The sequence below is a fragment of the Chamaea fasciata genome, unplaced genomic scaffold (assembly GCF_029207755.1).
Source record: "Chamaea fasciata isolate MVZ Bird 193981 ecotype frontalis unplaced genomic scaffold, bChaFas1.0.hap1 SCAF_25, whole genome shotgun sequence".
In the NCBI taxonomy this organism is placed as follows: Eukaryota; Metazoa; Chordata; class Aves; order Passeriformes; family Sylviidae; genus Chamaea; species Chamaea fasciata.
The window spans coordinates 4,996,146-5,016,331 of NW_027094110.1; the positions used below are offsets into that span (position 1 = coordinate 4,996,146).

At 59.5% G+C, this 20,186-nt stretch overlaps 1 protein-coding gene across 3 annotated transcripts; it reads right to left on the minus strand.

Moving 5' to 3' along the window:
- Positions 1-4,173: 4,173 nt before the first annotated feature.
- On the minus strand, positions 4,174-12,249 carry CSF1 (colony stimulating factor 1). Of its 3 annotated transcripts, none has more exons than XM_066204000.1 (9): positions 12,170-12,249; positions 10,789-10,920; positions 8,964-9,026; positions 8,461-8,640; positions 8,042-8,219; positions 6,398-7,215; positions 6,103-6,158; positions 5,964-6,016; positions 4,174-5,661 (listed from the first exon to the last, which is right to left on the minus strand). In XM_066204000.1, exons 1-8 carry the CDS (start codon positions 12,188-12,190, stop codon positions 5,965-5,967), a joined length of 1,500 nt encoding a protein of 499 aa, XP_066060097.1. In that variant the 5' UTR covers positions 12,191-12,249; the 3' UTR covers positions 4,174-5,661; position 5,964. The 3 variants fall into 3 exon arrangements, with proteins under 3 accessions (XP_066060097.1, XP_066060099.1, XP_066060100.1); XM_066204003.1 differs by having other exon boundaries at positions 4,177-5,661; positions 6,398-6,525; XM_066204002.1 differs by lacking the exon at positions 8,964-9,026.
- Between the last annotated feature and the right edge of the window lie 7,937 nt (positions 12,250-20,186).

A 20,186-nucleotide genomic window follows, 5' to 3' on the forward strand; every position in this document is an offset into this window, starting at 1 on the left:
CGCCCCCTGGCGGACAAAGAGGGGACGGCGCGGAGGGGGCGGAAACGGGGGCGTGGTCACGTCAGGGGCGGGGTCACGCGTGTAGGCGTGACCATAGTGTGGGGCGTGGTCGGAGTGGGGCGTGGTCAGGAACCTCCGCGCGGGCCAAATCCCAGTTAACTAAAATCATTATATTTAAGTTATAATTTATATTTCAATTATAATTTATTTTAAATAAATTTTTATATAATTACATGATTATAATTCCTTGTATTATTATTATTATTATGTATAATAATACCAAAGTTTAATAAATTTTATAAAAATGTCTATATATGCATTATATGTATATGTATATATGTATATATATTAATATATATTATATATATTAATATATATATTAATACATATATGTATATATGTATTAATACGCAGACTAAATGAAATAATTATGAAGATTCATTTTCTATATTAAATAGCAACAATATACATTAATTATTAATCATATATAAATGTGTAAGATAAGTACGTTATATAATGTTACATACATTTATATTTTAAGTGATTATAAAACTATAACATTTATATAAATAATTTTATGCACATATGTATTATGCATAAAATTATATGTTAAATAAATTAATTCTATAGATTTAATACATAAGTTAAATAATTTTTATAGTGTTTTTCTAAATAAATATAGAAACTAAACAAGTTACATAAATTAAATTAATTGATTAATTAATTGGGAAATAAATTATGAAACTAAAGAATGAGGGTTTTCAGGGTAAGAAAATGTGTTTTTTCAGAGGTAAGAAGTAAAGCAGGAGAAAAAATACGATTAACCAGGAAAATAGTTTAAATAAAACATGGGTACAAAGTAAATCAGTGAAAAAATAAAACATCAAGGAAGTGGAGAAATCACGGAGAAAATCAAATGAGGCAGGATGGCATCGGGGACGGGGTGGAGGCAGCTCCACGGTGGGCAGGGGGAGCGGGTGCCCCCATACCCCATCAGGGGTGGGTTCCCAAACCCAGGTGAGTGCCCGACCTCGGGTGGGTGTCCAGCTCTCTATGGGTGTCCAGCCCCAGACGAGCCCTGGGTGTGTGTCCAGTCCCAGATGTGTGTGTCCAGCCCCAGATGTGTGCGTGTCCGGCCCCAGATGTGTGCGTGTCCAGCCCCAGATGTGTGGGTGTCCGGTCCCAGATGCGTGTGTGTCCAGCCCCAGATGTGTGTGTGTCCAGCCCTGGCAATGTGTCCAGCCCCAGATGTGTGTGTGACCGGTCCCAGATGTGTGTGTCCAGCCCCAGATGTGTGTGTGTCCGGTCCCAGATATGTGGGTGTCCGGTCCCAGATGTGTGGGTGTCCAGTCCCAGATGTGTGTGTGTCCAGCCCCGGCAGTGTGTCCAGCCCCAGATGTGTGTGTGTCCAGCCCCAGATGTGTGTGTGTCCAGCCCCAGATGTGTGCGTGTCCAGCCCCGGCAGTGTGTCCAGCCCCAGATGTGTGTCCAGCCCCAGATGTGTGTGTGTGTCCAGCCCCAGATGTGTGCGTGTCCAGCCCCGGCAGTGTGTCCAGCCCCAGATGTATGTCCAGCCCCAGATGTGTGTCCAGCCCCAGATGTGTGTGTGTCCAGCCCCAGATGTGTGTGTGTCCAGCCCCGGGGGTGTCTGACCCGCCCCGGGTGCCAGCTCCCGGGGACGCCGGGCAGGCTCAGCCGTGCTGGCACCGCCGCCCCGCCTCAGCGCCAGCCCGGGGTCAGGGCAGTGCCCTCCCGGCCCTCATTACCCATTAACGAGGCGAGCGGAGCCGCCGGGTCACCGGTCACCCGCCCACATCCCCAGCCCAGCGTGGGGGTGCCGAGCGCTTTTTGGGGGTGCTGAGCCTGGCCAGGGCTTCCTCCCTCCCCCACTCTTCCTCCGCACCCTCCTGCACTGGGGTCTGCATTCCAGGCGGGGACACAACCAACCTGTCCCCAGGGCCAGGGACACTAAGGGGCCCCATCCGCACCACGGACCGTGGTCCCCAGCTCCACATAGTCCGCACATGGCCTCTAGGGACCATTCTAGGACAGGCAGAAAGGCGGGGCTGCGATCCCGGGCCACCCCGACCCCATCCCCAAACGCCCCCCAGGCAGCTGGCAGGGGTCTGAGCCCCGTTCGTTCTGCCTTCACTTTTCCCGGGGGCGTTCCCTTAAAATACAAGCCAGGAAAACATCGGTATGTGGGTTAAAACCCCAGGGAAAAGTGCAGATAACGGTTTTTTAACCAAAATCACTTTGTCTGGCCACAAAACGGCCTCTGGCCACCTAAATCCTGCAGCAGTTCCTCGGCCAAAACCGTGTCCTGGACCCGCCGTGCCCCAGGAGCCGCAGCCTCGGGGCCTTTCCGCTGCTTCTGCCCCGTCAGCAGCTCTGCGGTGCCCGCGGCCGCGCTGGGGAGGGTTCCCAGGGTTGGCAGAGCTCTCTGGGGGCTCTTGGGAGGGGTCTCAGGACATCTGGTGGTGTCTCCGAGTTCTTGGGAGGTTTTGGGGCAGCAGGATGAGCCTGAGATGTCCCAACCCTGCCAATGCCACAAGCAGCAGGGATGTGGGGACCCTCAGGACCCCGGTGTGCGTTCTGGTGACCATAGCCTGTGCCACACCGTGCCAGCCTGTGCTTCAGGTCCCAGGAGCCTCTTGCTGCTGCTTTCCCCTCTCACCATCCATCCTTTCCCCTCAAATCCCCTGTTCTCATCCCATCCAAGCAGCTTTTTGCAGTACAAACACCCATTTGGGACCCCAGGAGGGACCCCAGGGTGCCAGCACCCTCTGTGCCCCATACAGTCCTGGAGTGGGGGGTTCTTTTCTACCCTCCCCTACAAGTGCTGAGGGACAGGGATGTAGCTCCGTGTCCTTCCCAGCTTTGGGATTCCTGAGTGGGGAGCTGAGAGCAGGTTTTGCCCCCCCCCCCCCCCCCCCCCCCAGATTGCAGGGGCTGGGGGTGGAGGCTGTCCAGGACAGGGAATCACATCCCTGCTCTCACACAGGCCAGTAACAGGGTGGGGAAAAGGCCACCAGCTGGGAACATGAGGAGCAGAGGGAGCTTCCTGGCCCAAACCCGAGGGCAGGGAGACAGAGTTTGGCTTTCTTCCTGCATTTTCCAGGTGTTTTTACAGCACACAGAGCAGCCAGAAAAAGTCAGGGGTGAGGGACTGTGGGGTGTAAGCACAGAGGGGGTGGATACTGGTGTTCCTCATAACCCTCCCCTCCCCCCAGCAGCCTGGGATGCTCCCACCTCTGCCCCCCACCTCTGCCATAGGTTCAAGCTGCCATCATTCAGCTCCAGTCACCCTCTCTTGTGCAGCTGTGGAGCTGCTTGGAGCATCCTGGAGCATCCTGGAGCATCCTGGAGCAGGGCAGGGACTCACTGCCCTCAGCACTCCCCAACCCGGGCACGGTGCCCACCCCTAAGAGCAGCCTCCGGCCTCAAATACCCCCCAAATGTGACCATAATGATGGTGGCACAGATCCAGCAGGATATTTATAGGTCCCACTTCCCTGGGAAGGGGATGTGGACCTGGGAAACCCCCGGCTGCTGCTGGGGAGAGGAAGGGCTGGGCTGAGTCAGCTCCCCTCGAGGAATCCTGTTTGTCAGCAAACAGGGCAGCAGCTCAAGCCCGGCATTCACCAAACGCTCCCGCATCCCCTCCTGCCCCTGCCAGCCCCTTGGATGAGCGATGGGGCTGCTCACCCTGCACACCCCGTCGGCTGGTAGGGAGCCAGGACAGTGTGGGAGCCCCCCTAGCAGCCCCCTGGAGATGCTGGATCTGTGCAGGGGGAGCGGGATGTGGGGCTGCCCTAATCCTGGAGAGAAGGAAGGGGAGCGGGGGAGTTGAAGGGAAGGAAATGCCTCTTCCAGTGCTGTCACTCTAAGCAAAGTGCTCCAGGAAACTTTGCCTTAAGTGTGTTTGCTTTAAGCAGCTGCTTCCCAACCGTTCACACAGATTTTGGGGGGCTGGTGCCTGGAGTTCCCAGCGATGTGGGCAGGAGCAGGAAGGGTGGATGCACCCCTCTGCCCTCATTCCAGTGGCCATGAACTGCCACATGAATCCACAGGGAAGCAGGTCAGCGTGACAGCACCAGGAGTCAGCCCCCTCAGGGACCCCAGGACTGGGACAGGGGAGTCACAAGCTCCAGCCCCCCCTTGCATCCCAGACTTACACAAAGTTACACTTCTCTGTTTATTAATAATATTAAATATACAGGTTGTTTTCCATTATTTTCTTTAAATAGACTTTTAAATGCCTTTGTATAAAATATCTCAGGATTTCATTGTATAAAAAAAAAAACCCACCCCAAAACCAACAAAAAAACCCAACCAAACAACAACAACAACAAAAAAAAGGCAAAATTAATCCAACATGGGTAAAGGCAAGTTTTCTCCCCCAGGAGCAGCTCCTCCACAGTGTAAACTGGTGACCTACACCACCAGGAGTTTGGCCCCAGACTTCCTGCTGCATCAGGGCTTTTATCCTCATTTACACCAGTCCCTTGCCCAGGAATCCCCCCTCCTTCCCTCCTTCTGCCAGTCATAAATACACACACACATATATATATATATATATATAAACCCCCCAAATTAATAGTGATGCTTTCTTTAAAAACAGTTGGGTTTGTCCATACTTTCATCCTTCATATAAAAATAATACTTGAAACTCCCAGAGCAGCGCGGGCCACGCTTCATCCAGGGCTGGAAGGAGCCATTGGATTTTGGGGCATCTCCAGGGCTGGTGCATCCCAAACCGGACCCTTCCCAAAGCCCAGGAGTGGAGCTGTGCCAAGAAGCCCCAGGGTGCCCAGCTGGGGCCGTTCCAGCTCTTGCACCCACGTGGATCCCATCCTTCCCAGCCCTATTCCCTTCTCCAAAGCGCAGTCACCAAAGAAATGGAATCCCGGCGAGGCCAGCTCGCGGCGAGGACCCTGCGAGGGGCACACAGCCCCCCGAGAACGCTTGTGCAGGATAAAGACTTTCATCCACTCTATTAAAAAAAAAAACAACCAAGCCCTAACAACAGGAGGATGGGGAGGGACTGGAATGGTGCCAAGGGTCACCCCAAACCCAGCCCCATGCAGGGATACGGGCACGGGTGGCTTTAAATATTCACAGTGTGAGGGTTTGAGTTGCGAGTCAGGGCTGGGCGTCTCAGGACTGGCCCTCCCAGAATTCAGGATGCTCCAGCTGAAGCCTCAGGAAAGGCAGGGTGAAGGGGGCGATGGGAGCTGTGCCAAACCCAGTCTGCTGCGACGGGAGAAGAGCCAGAGGATTTGGGGAGCCAATCCCTTCCATCTCCATCCAGCGCTGGCCGTGTTCGAGCGGGATCTGTCATCCCATATCCAGCGTCTCCATCGTCCTGCTCAGCACCGCAGCGTCACATCAGCCACTGCTGCCGTCCCGGCAATGCCGCAGTCACGGTCCCAACACCTTCCAGCCCTTCACTTCCTGGTGCCCAGGGGTCCCAGTCAGGGCACATCCCCCCATCCTTTTGTCCCTGCCAGGGAGTTTTTTGCCGTCTCTGGCCACCGGCGTGGGGCAAGGGAAGAGGGAGTGTCAGAATCACGGTAGGATCGTGGCAAGGCTGGCACGTGCCAACCCTTCTTCCATCCGGATCCATCCCCCGAGCAGCTTCACATCCTGCCTGGGGCCCTGGGAAAAGGAGGAGAGAGATGAGCAGGAGCTGGGGCTCTGCCAGGGAGGGCAGCATGGGGAGAAACACACGAAAACCACAGGAAAAAATACTATGTATATTAAGAAAGTGCCAGTAATGGATTAACGAGCTGCGAAACCACATGCTGGCAGCGGTGGGGCACAGACCTGCTCCTGTCCGTGTCTTCCCACCCAGAATTTCCCTGCCCATGGCCAAGGTCAGCACCCACACTCCAGGAACACAATATTGTCCTCACGGTTTGGACCGGAGCCCTTCAAGGTCCCACCCAGCCCCTGATCACCTCAGAGATCCTGAGTCTCCAGCTCTGAACATTCCCTTGCTCCCTGCAGCGCCCTGTGACAGAAGGATGGGGGGTTTAGAGCAGGGTCACGCAGGGTGAGGTCCCCAAAGCCCCCCACGCAGGATGCTGTCACACCCACCTCCTCTCCGGCTCCTCGGGGTCACAGCCTCCCTCTTCCAGCGGCCGCTCCAGGACCTGCGTGGAGGGCGGGAAATGGGGAGATGAGCCCTGGGGAAGGGGAGGAGGCTGCAGCGGCAGGGTGGCAAATCTCCCAAACAACATCCTCCCGCCATACTCAACAGCACCAATTGTCCCCCCAGCCTCAAAATTATGGGGAAAATGGGGCTCAACCCACACTGGCCAAAAGACAAGTGGGGAAACTGAGGCAGGAGAGAATCTTGGTGCCCGGGGAGGAGACGAGGCAGGGGTCTTACCCTGGATTTGTACTTGTAGAAGAGCAGGCCTCCCGTGGCCAGCAGGACAGCCACAACACTGGCCACCGTAATGTAGATGAGGGGCTCCTGGCGGCCCTCCCTGACGGGCGGCTCCTTCCTGCGCTGCTCTGCGCCCAGAACAAAGCCAGAGTCAAAGCTGGGGCCGGCCCCGCCGCCATCCTCGGGGCCCCGCAGCTGGCTCAGCCCCCAGCCCCACGCCCTGGCCCTGTCCCTGGGGCTGCCCGGGGCTGGCAGCTCTGGGGCCATCCTGGAGAAGCGGAGCTGTGTGACGGGCTCCGGCGCCGCCGCGGGACGGATCCTGGCTCCGCCGCCCGTTGAGCCGGCGCTGGGCGATGCTGTCGGAGGGGTGGTCCTGAGCCCGCCGGGCTGGTCCGGGAGGACGGAGCCTCCCCACTGCTGGCCTGGATCCTGTGGCAGGTGGCCGGTGCCCCACTCCACCAGCTCTCCATCCCCACGGAGGACGGGGATGTCACCCAGTGCCAGGCTCAGCGTCCCGGCCGGATCCTTGAGGGCTTCGGCACTGCTGGCTGGAGCTGTCTGCTTCATCCCGGGGGCCAACGGCAGCGCTGTGTCACCTACCCCGGCACCCAGGACCTCCTCGGTCCCTGAGCCCCCGTCCGTGCTACTGGGGGGCTGAGATGGGGCCTCTAAGTCAGCGAGGGTGGCATGGAGGAGGCTGGAAGGGACCTGGGTGCTAGCGGGTGCCATGTCCCTGCCAGTGGCAGCAGAGAGGGAGGGCTGGGTGGCAGAAGGGAGGGCAGGGGACAGGCAATTGCAGTCAGGATCTGTCCCCACACCTGAAAGAAGGAGAGAGAAGAGACAGCCGTGGGGTCACCAGCCTCCAAGAGGGGCACAGGCAGCAGATCTGAGGTCAGGGGTACTGCCCCCATCCCTTCCTGCAGCCCCAGGCAAGCGGGTCAAACAGCCCCTCAAAAAATGGGAGGGCAAGGGAGAGGCAGGGAACAGGCAGGAGCAGGCAGGGCAGCACGAAGGTGACAAGCAGCGGGTGGGACGAAGCAAACCCGAGTCTCCGGGTCCCCTGAGCTGATGGCAGTGGGTTATTCACAACTTGCAGGAGCCAGACAGCCACGTTTAACGTCCCCCACGGCACAAGGACATGGCACAGCTCCGACACGAGGATGGCAGCGAGACACCTCCTCCATGCAAACACAGCACGGGCAACACAGGGCTCTTCCACCCTGGCAGCAACACTCTCCCTGAAGGCTTGGCCAGGGGAAACTGAGGCACGAGGCAGCTGAAGTGACACGGCCAAGGTCATGCAGCGTGTTGGTGGCACAGCAGTCCCTCCATTTCTCCGTGTTGTGCTCCACCTGGCATCAGGGCTTTGAGACAGAGCCGAGCCTGATGCCTCCTTGGTCCCCCCTCAGCATCTCTCCCTTGCCTTGCTTCCAGCAGGATTTAGCCCAAATCCCACCTACAAACGGCAGCCAGCCCCTTCTGCCCTGACACTGATGCAGAGCTCGCCGACACAGGGAAAGGGACCAAGGTGGACACGTGCCACATCCACAGACACACGACTCTTAAGGTGCTCCATGCAGGCGAGCCCAAGCCCCCCAGACTGGCACAGGTTTACTGGGCAGAGGCCAAGCCTTGGCATCTCACCTGGTGAGGATCCAGCCTTCTTGGGTCCCGGGCAGGCCCTGCGGTAGACTTGGCTGCAATCCTTCTCAAAAGTCTCCTGGTTCTGCAGCAGACGCTTGATGTCCTGGAAGAAATCCTTCACCAGCACCAGCATCTCGTAGGGGGAGGTGGTGAACTCCTTGAAGCACATCTGTGAGAGCTGGAGAAAGTGCCAGGCTCAGCGTCAGCTCCATGAGTGACCCAGTGTCACCCCCATAGATAACACAGTGCTCCCAAGGCAGGATTTGCTGGCTCCTTGTGGCTCTGTGTCCATCCACACCCCACCTCTGCTCTCCTGCATGGCCCTGCCCATGCACCCACCCCAGGATGTTCTGGACACCCCATTTCACTCCAGGATGAGGTCCCAGGCCCACACCCCCACGAGGCTGGGGACACTGTACCATTCTTTCCTCATCATCCTCCTCCCTGATGCAGGGGTCCACGTTCTCGTCGATGCGGTTGTACATCCTGCGCACCGTCTGCATCTTCCGGGCGTTGGACGAGTTCTCCTTGAACTCTGTTCGCTCCAGGATCTTGCCCATCAGGGGAAAGGCAGCTTTCACATAGCAGACAGAGTCGTTCTGCAAGGACACAGACCCGTCAAAAAGTGGCAGCGGTTACTGGATGGGCATCCTGCTCTGCCTGGGGGAAACTGAGGCACAGAGGCACAAAGTTTGTTCAGGGGCTGGCTGCCATCTGTAGGTTGGATTTGGGCTATTTTCACAATCCCACAGGATGCCCAAACTGGGGCTTGGAAGCCACCTGGCCAAGCAGGATGGGTCCCTCCTGGGTAGTCTCCTGCAAAGGGAGACAAGAGGGGAGACTGGGGATCTGGGGACCTCCCACCATGCACCAGCCTGCCCTGCTCCCCGTCCCCTACTGTCCCCAGCAAGAAACCACTCACCAACTGCATCTTGTCAATGAACTTGAAGGAGACTCTGCCCGGGTGCTGCATCTGGGTGTCAGCCTGGAAGGACAAAGCTGGATGTCACCCCAGATCCCCAGGGACAGCACTGGGGCTGAGCAGCCCCAGACATGCCATGCTCTGGGCACAAAGGGGTGTCTGAGACCCCCAGATCCACAGGGCTACGAGGACTTTGCTCCCATTCCTGCTTCATCTCATCCCACACTCCTCCTCCTCACACAGGCACATCCCTAAGGTCGATGCAGTGGCGGGAATGAGCTCAGGATTCCTGCTCCCATCAGGATGTTGTACTCCCCGAACCACAGACCTGCTCCTGCCTTTCCCTGCCTGCTCCCACCCCGCCTCTCTTCCTCCTCCTCCTCCTCCTCTTCCTGCCAGCGCCACAGCAGAGCCCAGCCCTGCTTAATTCTCCTCGGGTCTCCCCCGCAGCACTCTCTCCTCTAAATCCAGGCTGCAAAAGAGCATCCTGCTGTGCAGGAGGTGGCCGTGACACCAGGGTCACACATTCCCCGGGATCACACAACGCCGGGGTCCCACACGCAGCGCTGCCGGCCGCCCATGCCACGACCCTTCCCAATGGCAGTAAAAACCCGCCCGAACCAAGTGCTGTCCCTTCAGGCTGTCATCCCAGGCTGGGAGGGCGAGGGCTGGCAGAATTGCCGGCCGGCAATTCTCCTCCTAGCCTGGGATGCCGTCCCGGAAACAATTGCTCCATTATCCTGCAGGCGCTGGAGCGAAGGCCAGCTCCTACATCAGCGAGGAGAGGGCTACAATCCCCGGCAGGAACACCACATCTTCCATTCAAACCTGCTCCATCCGCTTTCTCCCACAGCCGCGGGCACAATTTTAATCCCTGGGCGGAGAGCAAAGGCTCCAGGGATGTGGTGCGCGGAGAGGGCTCGGGCAGAGGAAGCCGAGCTCGCACAGAGCGGCTCCTGCCCCGCAGCTCGGTGGTTAAAGAGGAAGAAGTGAAGCGAGCCCGGACGCGGCGGTTACACAGAGCTCGGAGCGAAGCTCTCGGGGACTCGGAGGCGCCGTTCCCGTCTCTCGCCCGCACACCCCTCTTGCCGCAGGCAGAATTTAATCTGCGACAACCCTGCAAATCCCTGCGTGCCCCCGATTCCCTCTTCTCCCCTGAACATCCGCGTGATTCCCCGCTCGGAGGTGAGCCAAGGGCCACGGAGAGAGAGATAGGGCCCCGGCAGCTGTATCCGGCGGGGCCAGGGGTGGCCGTGCTCCGGGGCGGCTGCCAGCACCCGGAGCTGCCCACGGGCCACACGGGATGACGGCCCCATCGCTCAGCCCGGTCGGCTCCGTCGCCCGGCCGGGCCCCCCTCGCTGCCTGCCACCCACCCACAGTCCTGTTGCCAGCCCAGCTTCCAGGCAAGCAGCTGGGCTCAGGAATGCAGTCGGATTCCTCCGCTTAACCCCTGCGCAGCCGCCCAGAAAGCACCACAGCCCGCAGCGCGGGCCCCTCCACCGCTTCCCCAGCGCCCCTGCACCCAGCCAGCCTCGCTCCTGTCCCCTTCCCGGCCTCGCTCCTCCTTCCGTCTTTTCTCGTTCCTCCTGTCGCCACTTTTCCATGGCCACCCTCGATAAAGGCGCAACATGTGTCACCCCCCGGCGCCCACTCGTCCCTCGTGCCCATGGATGCTCAGCTCCCGGGTACCATCACTTCACCAGAGGAGCTGAAAATCACCCCGTTTCCTTATTTCAGCACTAAATAAGGGCTGGAACTGCCCATCCAGTGAGCTGGCCCCAAACGAGCCCCCATCCCACCGCACGGCCCCGGGAGGGCACTCACCAGCTCCTCCAGCTCGGCCAGGTGCCTCTCTGTGATGATCTGCTGGCAGTAGCTGTTCTGCTCCGTCTCATGGATGCGGAGCAGGAGGAGGAGGAGGAGGGACGACAGCAGGGAGCAGCGGAGCAGACACACCTGAGCACGACACAGGAAAAGTTTGAAGCAGGGATAACCCAAACACACGCCAAGCCCCCTGCCCCTCTCCACCACCCCCCGGCGTGACCACCTCTGTGGTAGCCGGGGCTTGGCCACGGTCCAGCAGGATAATCCCACTGTGGTCCTCCAACCCCGTGCCTATCCCCATCCTGCTATTTTTAGGAGCACCAGGTCATCAGGGAATTTCCCAGGGCCCGGTGACACAAGCCTGTATGTGGCTCTTGGCCACCTCCACATTCCCGATCCAGCCTCTCTCCCCTCTCCCGCACCATTTCTCCGTCTCTCCTGCAAATCTCCTCCTCCGCCCTGGCTCTCCAGAGCCCATCTGACACACTGACCCACCCATCCCCAAAAATCCTCTTCCCACCCTCCAGACCCCCCCAGCTGCACCCGCCGGGCTCTTTCCATGCAGCAGCTCTGGCCTCGTCCCAAATTTCCCTCCCAATCCCCCTGCAAAGAAGCGGGGAGGCCCCGATTCGTGGCGGGACCCCGGTGAGAAACGGGGCTTGTCCCAGAGCCAAGAGTGCCGAGGTGGGGGTGGAGGAGACCCTCGGGTGGGTGTGCACCCCCGTCTCCCGGAGCACCGGCAGGGAGAGGGTGCCTGGGTGATGGGTGGGGGGGAATTTCCCTTGGATGATGTCCAGAAATCCTCCCCTCTTGTGAAACTCCAAGATGCCGCCCGGGCCACCGCCGAGATGTGGCCACGGCTGAACGGAGCCTCACCCCGCCGGGAACGGGCTGGGGACGGGGCAGGAGCCGAGGCTGGAAGCGGGAACGGGGCTGGAGCCGGGGAGCGGGACGGGGCTTCACCCCGCCGGTCCGGGGTTGGAACCGAGGACCGAGACGAGGTTGGAGCCTCATCGCGCAGGTCCAGGAATGGAGCCGGGGCTGCAGCATCCCCCCGCCGGGAACGGGGCTGCAGCCGGGGACCGGCCGGGGCTGAAGCCGGGGCCTCCCCACGCCGGATCCGGGAATCGTAACGGGGCCGGAGCCGGGAACCGGGGCCGGAGCCGCGGCTTCAACCCGCGGGTCCGGGGCTGCCACCGCCAACCGAGGCGGGGCTGGAGCATCCCCCGCCGGGAGCCGGGACTTCCCGAGGAAGGGACCCAGCACGGGGACACGGGGACAACCGGGGCTGCCGCTCCCGCGGGGATCCCGCACAGGTGGCAGCGGGCGCCGGGCTGAGGGGGGTCTCCGCGGCCGTGGGTAGCGGGAGGGGCCGCCGTACCTTGGCTCCGAGGTGGGGCATGGGGGCTGCCGTGGGAGCAGGGCCGGGCGGAGCGGGCGAGACGGCAGCAGCGGCGGGGCCGAGCGGGGCCGGGCTGAGCCGCCGCCGCGGCCGCGCTCCCCTTTATAGCGCCGCGGCAGCATGTGGTTTATGAGAAAGCGCTGGCGGGCGGCCAGGCCCCGCGGGGCCCGGGCCGGGCCGGCACCGGGAGGGCACCGGGCGGCACCGGGCGGCACCGGTGGCTCCCTTGTGCACCGCTCGGGTCCCATCGGCACCGCTCGGGTCGTTCAGTCGGTTCGACTCGGCACCGCTGGGGTGGAATCGGCACCGTTCGGGCCGGGCTGGAGCCGCTCGGGTACGATCGGATTGGGTCGGCTCTGCTGGGATCGATCGGCTCGGCAGCGCTCGGGCACCGTGAGTGTGAGCCCCGTTACCGCGCACACGCGCCTGGGCACGCACATCCACACGTGTCTGCATAGGTGTGCACACGCCAGGGACACACACCACCCCTGCACGCCCACGGTCACCCCGGGCACTGGTAGCCATGGGCACACACACAGCCCTGAGCCTGGCACACGTATGTGTGTGTGTGTGCTCTCTGCTGAGCACACATACACACACAGATATGCAGGTGTGCACACACAGGAACCCCTCAGAGCGTGCACATGCGCACACACACCCTCGTGTATGTGTATGGGCACCCCTGGGCACTTTTGTCCGTGTGGACAGACACACAACCCCACTGGATGTGCATGGACACCCCTCAGGACATGTCCATGTGTGTGCACACACACACAGAGCTCTGGGCCTTGCACATGTGTGTGCTTGCTCATCCCTGGGCGCGCACACAGACAAGCATGTATGATGGACACCCCTCAGAGCATGCAGGGATGGATGCACCAGCAAGGGTGTGCACGGACAGATCCATGAGCATTGATCAGCCCACATGTGCATGGACAGATCCATCTGCACGGATGGATTCACATTTGCACAGGCAGATGCATTTGTAAGGATGTGTATGGACAGATGTCTGCATGTTAGATCTGCACAAACATGGACAAATCTGTGTGCATGGACAGACCCACATGAGCACAGTCAGATCCGAGTGCATGGGTGGGTCCATGTGCATGGACAGATCCATGTTTGCATGGACAGATCCATGGGTACATGGATGGATCCACGTGTACATGGATGGGTGCATTTGTGCACAGATGGATGCACATGTGCACAAGCAGATCCATTTGCAGGATGTGCAGAAGGGACCTGTGAGTGCCTGGGTAGATCCGTGCACAGGGATCTGTGAGGGGCTGGATCCAGGGCCAGCAGAGCCATGCAACAAGCCCCATTCCCAGCTTTGGGATTTTCCTCTTGGCTGCCTGTCTCTTTTCCAGGCGACTGGAAGTGATTAGTGGCCACGAGGTGATCCATGGCAGTGCCAAGCACTCGGCATTCTGACGGGAAACAGAAAGCAAACTGCTCCACAAGCACAGTGGGATGCAGCTGCAACAGGGGATGGTGACAGCGGGGCCACGTGTGGGTGACAGCCACCACATCCGAGCTTCGATGGACCGGCGGGATCTGCTCCCCAGTGCCGGAAACGCTGCTGGGGTTGCAGAAGCTGCTGAGGGGTTTTCTCGGAGCTGAGAGCTGACCCCAGTAGCGGAGAGCTGGAATCAGGGACCTGGTGGAGGAGCTGGGGAAAAGCTGGGAACCAGCTGGAGTTGGGGACAGCAGTGACAGATAGTATCAGATTTGCACCAGCTCATGGGTGCCACAGGTCTTGTCACCCACAGCGTCCCTTAGCAACAGCAGCAGATAAACATCTGAGGGTGCTGAGGGTGACAGGGCCAGAGGGGGAGGGCGCTGGATTACAAGCCAGCCATCCTCCCAAAATAACCCCTCTCTCCCCAAAACACTGAGACATTATCTGCATTTTTCATCACAAGCTTTTCCGGGAGCCTCACAGCCCCCACGGTGGGGAGGACACCAGGGTGAACACCAAGGGACACAGCGGGTGACGCCAGCACCGGGGGTGACTCACGGGGACCCCGTGGCAGCGCGTGAGGCCCTTTCACACCGGCTGAGCCCATGGGCTGCTCATCTCCTGCACACTCATTCCCCTCTGCTTTAAAGGGACCAGAAAAGTGTCATATGCTGGGTCATGGGACAAGCTATGGGGCAGCAGGACGGGGGGACAGAAGGAGAGCAGGACGGAGGGACAGCAGGATGGAGGGACGGGTTAATATTAATCTGCCTCATGCATGACAGAGGGCGAGAGCAGCATCCGCCTCTTTTTTTTTGGCAGGGAAGTGGCTTTTGCCCCTCCTCCCTTCCCAAACCTGCCGAAATCCCTGAGTCACAGGGCAGAAACGGGGCTGGTGGTAGGTGGCAGAGGTGGCAGCAGCTCCGTGCCCACACCGCAGCTGGAAAAACTGGGGGAGGCAAAATTTGGGGCGGTTGTCCCTCTCCCAGTTGCAAACTGGGACCAGTGGTATTGTCACCATGCTGGTGCTGTGCAGGAGTTGCCCCTCTCCCCCCACAGCCACTGTCAGCCAAGGGGGAAGGGTGGGATGAGGCTGGGGGGCTTCCTGGGCATCCTGGGGGTCCCCACATCTGCTGGTCCCAACGCAGAGGATGCAGGGCTGGAGTAAGGCAGTGCAGAATGGTTCCTGTTCCGAAGGGCCTGGAGCAGACACCAGAACCACCCCCATGCAGCCACTTGTCCACCGTGGCCAAGGTTAGAGCATCCCTGGACCTCAGTTCCCTTGTTGCAGCAATTCCCTCTCTTCCCACCTTCCCATGGGAGTGAGAGCACATCCCAATCGATCCCTCATTTTGGGAGGCTTTTTCTGGCCAGTAAGCCCTAAAGCCGGGATAAAACCTGTAGCACATCAAATCCCCCCAGCTGCATCTTAAGACCAGCCTCGGGCTGCCTCTCTGGAGAAAGTTATTTCCAGCAGGAAAGTGTTGCAAGGTCTTAATCAGTTCCTTCCCGGTGATTCACCATAGGGCCAGGATGCTCTCCCACAGTCTCCTGGGTGCTGCAGCTGAGCCAGGACGCTGCCAGCACGATCCGAGCCGGAGCGATGTGTGCCCAGGCTGGAAATCCCCGTGGGAAGGTCCCGAGCCAGTTCCTTCAGGAGTGGAGGAATGTGGGTTGGAAGGCACTTCCCCCTAGCCCTCTGCCAGTGGGAGGGGAGGACTCAGGATGTCGTGATGAGGCTGGAGCCTTCATCCCACAGCAAATCCCTCCCTTCTTCTCCCCCATCCCTCTCGTGCTGCTTGCTCCACACCGGGACACTCTGGAACATCCCACCCAGCTCCTATCACCGGGGGAATCTCGGGGTTCCCCTGGCAGCAGCCCCCTCGCCACAGGGTCAGCACGCACGGGAGCAGAGCACGGCTGGATGCAGGCACAGGGAATTCAGCCAGGCTGGGAGCGAGGGAACCGCAGGGTCAGGCTGTGTCCGGCGCCTGCGGAGAAAGTCCCTTCTCAGAGTTATCATAACCCGGGGTCCTGCTGTCCTCAACCACAGAGGCTCTCGGGAGGCCTCCCACCATCCCCAGCACGTGTTCGGGGGTCCTTGGGCACAGAGGAAGCCCAGCCCTGGTATCAGGGAGCGGCGCCCATCCCGGGGGTGGGGGGGTGCCAGGTGGTGAGGAGGGACCAAGGACGGGTGACAGCCGCACGTGGGTCACCGGTATGTCCCCAGCCCTCGTGGCTGTGGCTGAGTCATGTCAGGCTCCAGCTCCACTCCTCCCTCCACTGAGGAATGCGGCCGGAGCCAGAGCCAAAACCCTTCCCAGGCAGCTGCCCACCGGCACCCACAGACTCTGGGGGAGATGCAGGGGAGAGGGGCAGGAGGTGCCACCAGCAGTGGTTTCAGGGTGGCAACAGGACAGTGCCCACCCTGTGGCAATGTCCATGTGCTTGTGCTCCGAGGGACTCCACGGCATCCCCGCTGTATCCTGAACAAAGGTGCTGGGGGCCACAGCTCACAGTGTTCCCCATTCCCTGCTTGGCATCGCCCACAGCTCAGGGCACAGCAGTGCGGGGGCAGCCCTGGCACCCTCAGCTCAGCCTGGCTGGAGCCAAGAGGGTCCTGACCCATGGCAGGGGTGTCCAGGGGGCTGCTGGGCACAAGTGGGGGCAGCTTGGGAAACAGCCTGGGAATTCCCCAAGGGAAGCCAGGCCTCAGCACCAGCTGGGGGGGTTCCTGTGTGTCACCATGGCCAGGAACAAGGTGATATCCAAACGTGCCAAACCCAATCAGATCGTGTGATGGGCAGAGCCAGCACTGTCCCTGACCTCAGCAGGTATCCGAGGGACTAAATCCCCCTTTCACCCCCCAAACTGGGAATGTGATCCCCACACATGTCCGGCTGCAGGCTAATGGGGTGGCAGCCCGGTGCCACCCCCCGACACGGGTCTGGAGGGGGTGTTTGGAGCCATCCCGCCCGGGCCGTGGAGCGGCTGCCGGGGCGTCGCAGGGAGAGCCCAGAGCCAGAACAGAGGAGCTGTTTGTGCTCCCACCGGGGCCGGTTGTTTATCGGCAGCCGGAGCTGTTTACATCAGCCACTGGCCCCGATGTCCCACGGACACCCAGACGCGGGGCCCAGCCCGGCTGCACCCCGCGGTCCCCAGGTGCCGGCGGGGCTTTGCTGGGTAGGAGGGGAAGTGGGGCTGAGGCTGAGGCTGAGGGCTGAGGGCTGAGGGCTGAGGGCTGAGGTTGAGTCACGGCCTTATCTTGCTCCACACCCGACAGCAGAATCCGGCCCCGGGTGCTGCTGAGCTCCTTTCCCTGCTTGCCCCCATCCTCGAAATCTGGAGGACCCCGAGCCCTAAGGGACATCCCTGCCAGCCAAAGGGACACCCTGGGGAACAAGGGCTGCTCTCACAGGGCGTGGTGGGGCTCAGGCCCATCATCTTCCTCACTGCGGATGGAGGGGGACAAAGGTGGACAGACAGACAGAGGATTGGACAGCCCCCCAGCAGTGTGTGATCTCCATCATTCCATTCCCTGGTCCCTGAAGGGCAGCTGGGGGCTAATGGGGACGGGGGGGACAGCAGTGCCTTGCTTGCCGGGGAAGGAGCCCTCGCCTCCCAAAAGGAAGCAGCTCCTGCCAGGAATTCCAGGCATTACTCAGCTCGCGGCCGTGGATCAGCTGTTTGGCTGCTTGGAGGCTGTTTTTCATTAGCAGCAGTGGTTTTAGCACCGCAGAGCTGCCTCCTCCCTCCTGCCAAGAGCTCCAGGATGGCCCTGGAGAGCCAAAGCCCTACCTGGCAGGTGGGATGTGATGGCAGGTCAAGGATCCAGGAGTGGTTTATCCCTGATAAGCCTTGGCTGTGGGAGCTCACCTGAATCCAGCCCTTTCCCATGGCAGGGATTGAAGTTCAGGCAGGTTTTTGGAGGGATGGTGATTCTGAGGAAGCTGGTTGTGGCTGCACACCTGGACTCATCCCGTTCCCGTGAGAGAGATGAAGTTAAGGTTGGTTTTTGGAGGACAGGAACTCATAGGGGAGCCAGCAGTTGCTCCATACCTGGATCCATCCCTTTCCCAACACAGGGATGAAGTTCAGGCTGGCTTTTGAAGCGATGGAGCTCCTGGGGGAGCTGTCACTGCCCCAGGACACACACGCTGCTCCCTCAGCTATGCTGGCAGCCCTGGCTGGGGCCAAGTGGTTCATTTTGGGCTGAAAACAGGAGATTTTGAATTTGCAAAGGCTGCTGGGGGGAGGGTGGTGATTAGGGGGTGAAGAGGTGTTTGGGGACTCACAAAGCTCTCTCCAGCCTCGCACTTCTCCAGCTCAACTCTGCACTTGGGAAGGGTCTGGAACCCTTTTATTAAAAGCATCTTTTCGGCTCTGGAAAGCCAAATGAATGTGATACAAATATCAGTATCACGGGAAGGGACACATCAGGATGGAGCACAGACAGAGCTGTGCCGGCATCTCCGAGTGCAAATCCAGCAGCCGCATCTCGCTCCCGCTGCTCCCGCTGCTCCCGCTGCTCCTGCTGCTCCCACGCTCCCGGCCAGCGCCGAGGCTAAATCTGGCCTTTCCCATCTCCGTCACAGCTGGATGAGGAGCCCCTGCCTCCATCCCAGTGGCCTCATCTTCACTCCCAGGGGACATTCCCCATCCTCTTCCCCCCACTCGTCACAATTCCGTCCCGTGCCAGAATGGAGCTGAGCAGATCGCAGGGATGGGTGAAATGGCTCCAGCTTCTTGCATGTGAGGCTCAAATTTTGGTGTATTTGCTCCTTTCACCAAGAAAAGGAATGGTCCTTCCAGCAGGTGAGCGGGTTCCCTGCTCATCCAGGGATCAAAAGCCCCGCCCAGCTCTGGGCAGCGTTGGTGCTGTGGCTGCAAAGGGGTGGCTTGAGGTTTGCTGAACAGTTCTGCTCATGCAAAATTGGTAAGAAATAGGGTTCCACAGTGGTTTGGGGGTGCTGCAGTCATGTTTAGGGCAGGAGGTGTGCCAGGATAACCAGGATCGCCCTGCTCCCGGCCTGATGGCTTAAGTCTCAGCTTTTATATATTTCAGACTGTGCTGCCCAGGGGTGCAGCTCTGAGCTCACAGTCAGTGTCACTCAGCTCTGCATAGAGCAGGGACACAAAACAAATCCTTTTCCTGCTGGAGACCAAGGACAACTTTCAGGCCCAAAAGCACAAACAGCAGTGGGCTGAAGGGAGGAATGAGAAGGGTGAGACTTCACAACCTGAAGCTGGAATTGGACAATTAAACCCCGATAATGCAAATGGACCAAAACTTCTAAAAGCGTAAGATCTCGTGAGTGGCCAGCCATTTTGTGACCATTCTTAGTCCACCTTGGGTGTAGCCCTGGTCGGGCCCTGTCCTGTCCAAGGTGTACCCTAAAGACCTTTCAATAAACACCCACTTTAATCTCTGGCTCGGTGCAGTCTCTGTTCCAGGTCAGCCTTCCCGAGGCATCAGTTTGATAGCAGTGCGTGTGCCCGGAGGCCGCTCTTGCACCTACGCCAAGAGCATTGGATCATCTCCGGGACAGCACAAACAACCTTCAGCCACCACCAGAAAAACACAGGCTGATGCATCTTGGCATGTGCTGCTGCACCTCCGCCCATCATCCCGCCCTGCAGCCCCCGGGATTGCCGGCGGAACGGCTCCTCCGGCCCCTCGGAATCCTCGGAGCAACACACCATCCCAGCGGGGAGGAAAGGGTGCCCAGAGAGGCTGAAGGGCACAAAAACATGATAAAAAAAACCTCTTGTGGCCCCAGAGAGTGGGCAATGCCCAGGGGACCCCTCACCTGGACCCTGAGTATGGGGCATCTTCCACGTGCTGGCAGGGGGAGGATGCAGGACTGGGGCTGGGGCGCTGAGGGCATCCAAGCCGTGGAGAGTCAGCAGCTCCCTGAACTATTCCTCACACCCAGAGGAATGTAATGAATCAAGGATCCCCAAGGATCTTGGAAAGGTTCAAATGTAGGGCCTAAGATGAGCCAGACAAGTCGCAGCTCAACAAGGAAAGCGTGAGGCAGAGCCATGCCAGCCCAGACCCTTTGCCAGCCGTGGGGAAGGGGCTCCACAGCGCTGCCCCGCCCAGCCCTGCCGCAGGGTGGATCTGCTGCTGCCACTCCCACTTCAGCACTCGTAATTAGGGATAATCCAGCAGAATTTCATCCCATGGCTGCTGCTCCTGCCACGTCTGGAAGCTGGAGTGGGCTGCTCGTAGCTGTGTGGTTTTTCCAAGGAAAGACAGGGGTTTTCCATCCTCTTTTGATTAGCATGTGGTTCCCGCCCCAGAGCCCCAAGCAGGGCCAGCAGCCCCACACTCAGGCAGGGACCTCGGGCCTGAGAGGTCCCCGAGCAATGGTGGGCTATTAAAATTCACGATGTCCCCTTGGTTGGGCTGTGCCACCCACCGGGGACAGCTCAGCTCCTGCTGGAGGGTGGTGGCACAGCAATGGGGACCTGGCTCCTGTCAGCAAGCGATCCCGCTTCCCAAAAAACAGCCCCGGGATGGCACTGGGC

Excerpts from the sequence above, each read along its gene's own strand:
- CSF1 (XM_066204000.1), bottom strand. The coding sequence starts at position 12,190 with ATGCCCCACCTCGGAGCCAAG. Across the intron at positions 7,216-8,041 it reads GAAGGCTGGATCCTCACCAG|GTGTGGGGACAGATCCTGAC; the intron begins GTGAGATGCCAA and ends TCCTTCTTTCAG. Across the intron at positions 6,017-6,102 it reads CCCGAGGAGCCGGAGAGGAG|GGCGCTGCAGGGAGCAAGGG; the intron begins GTGGGTGTGACA and ends CTTCTGTCACAG.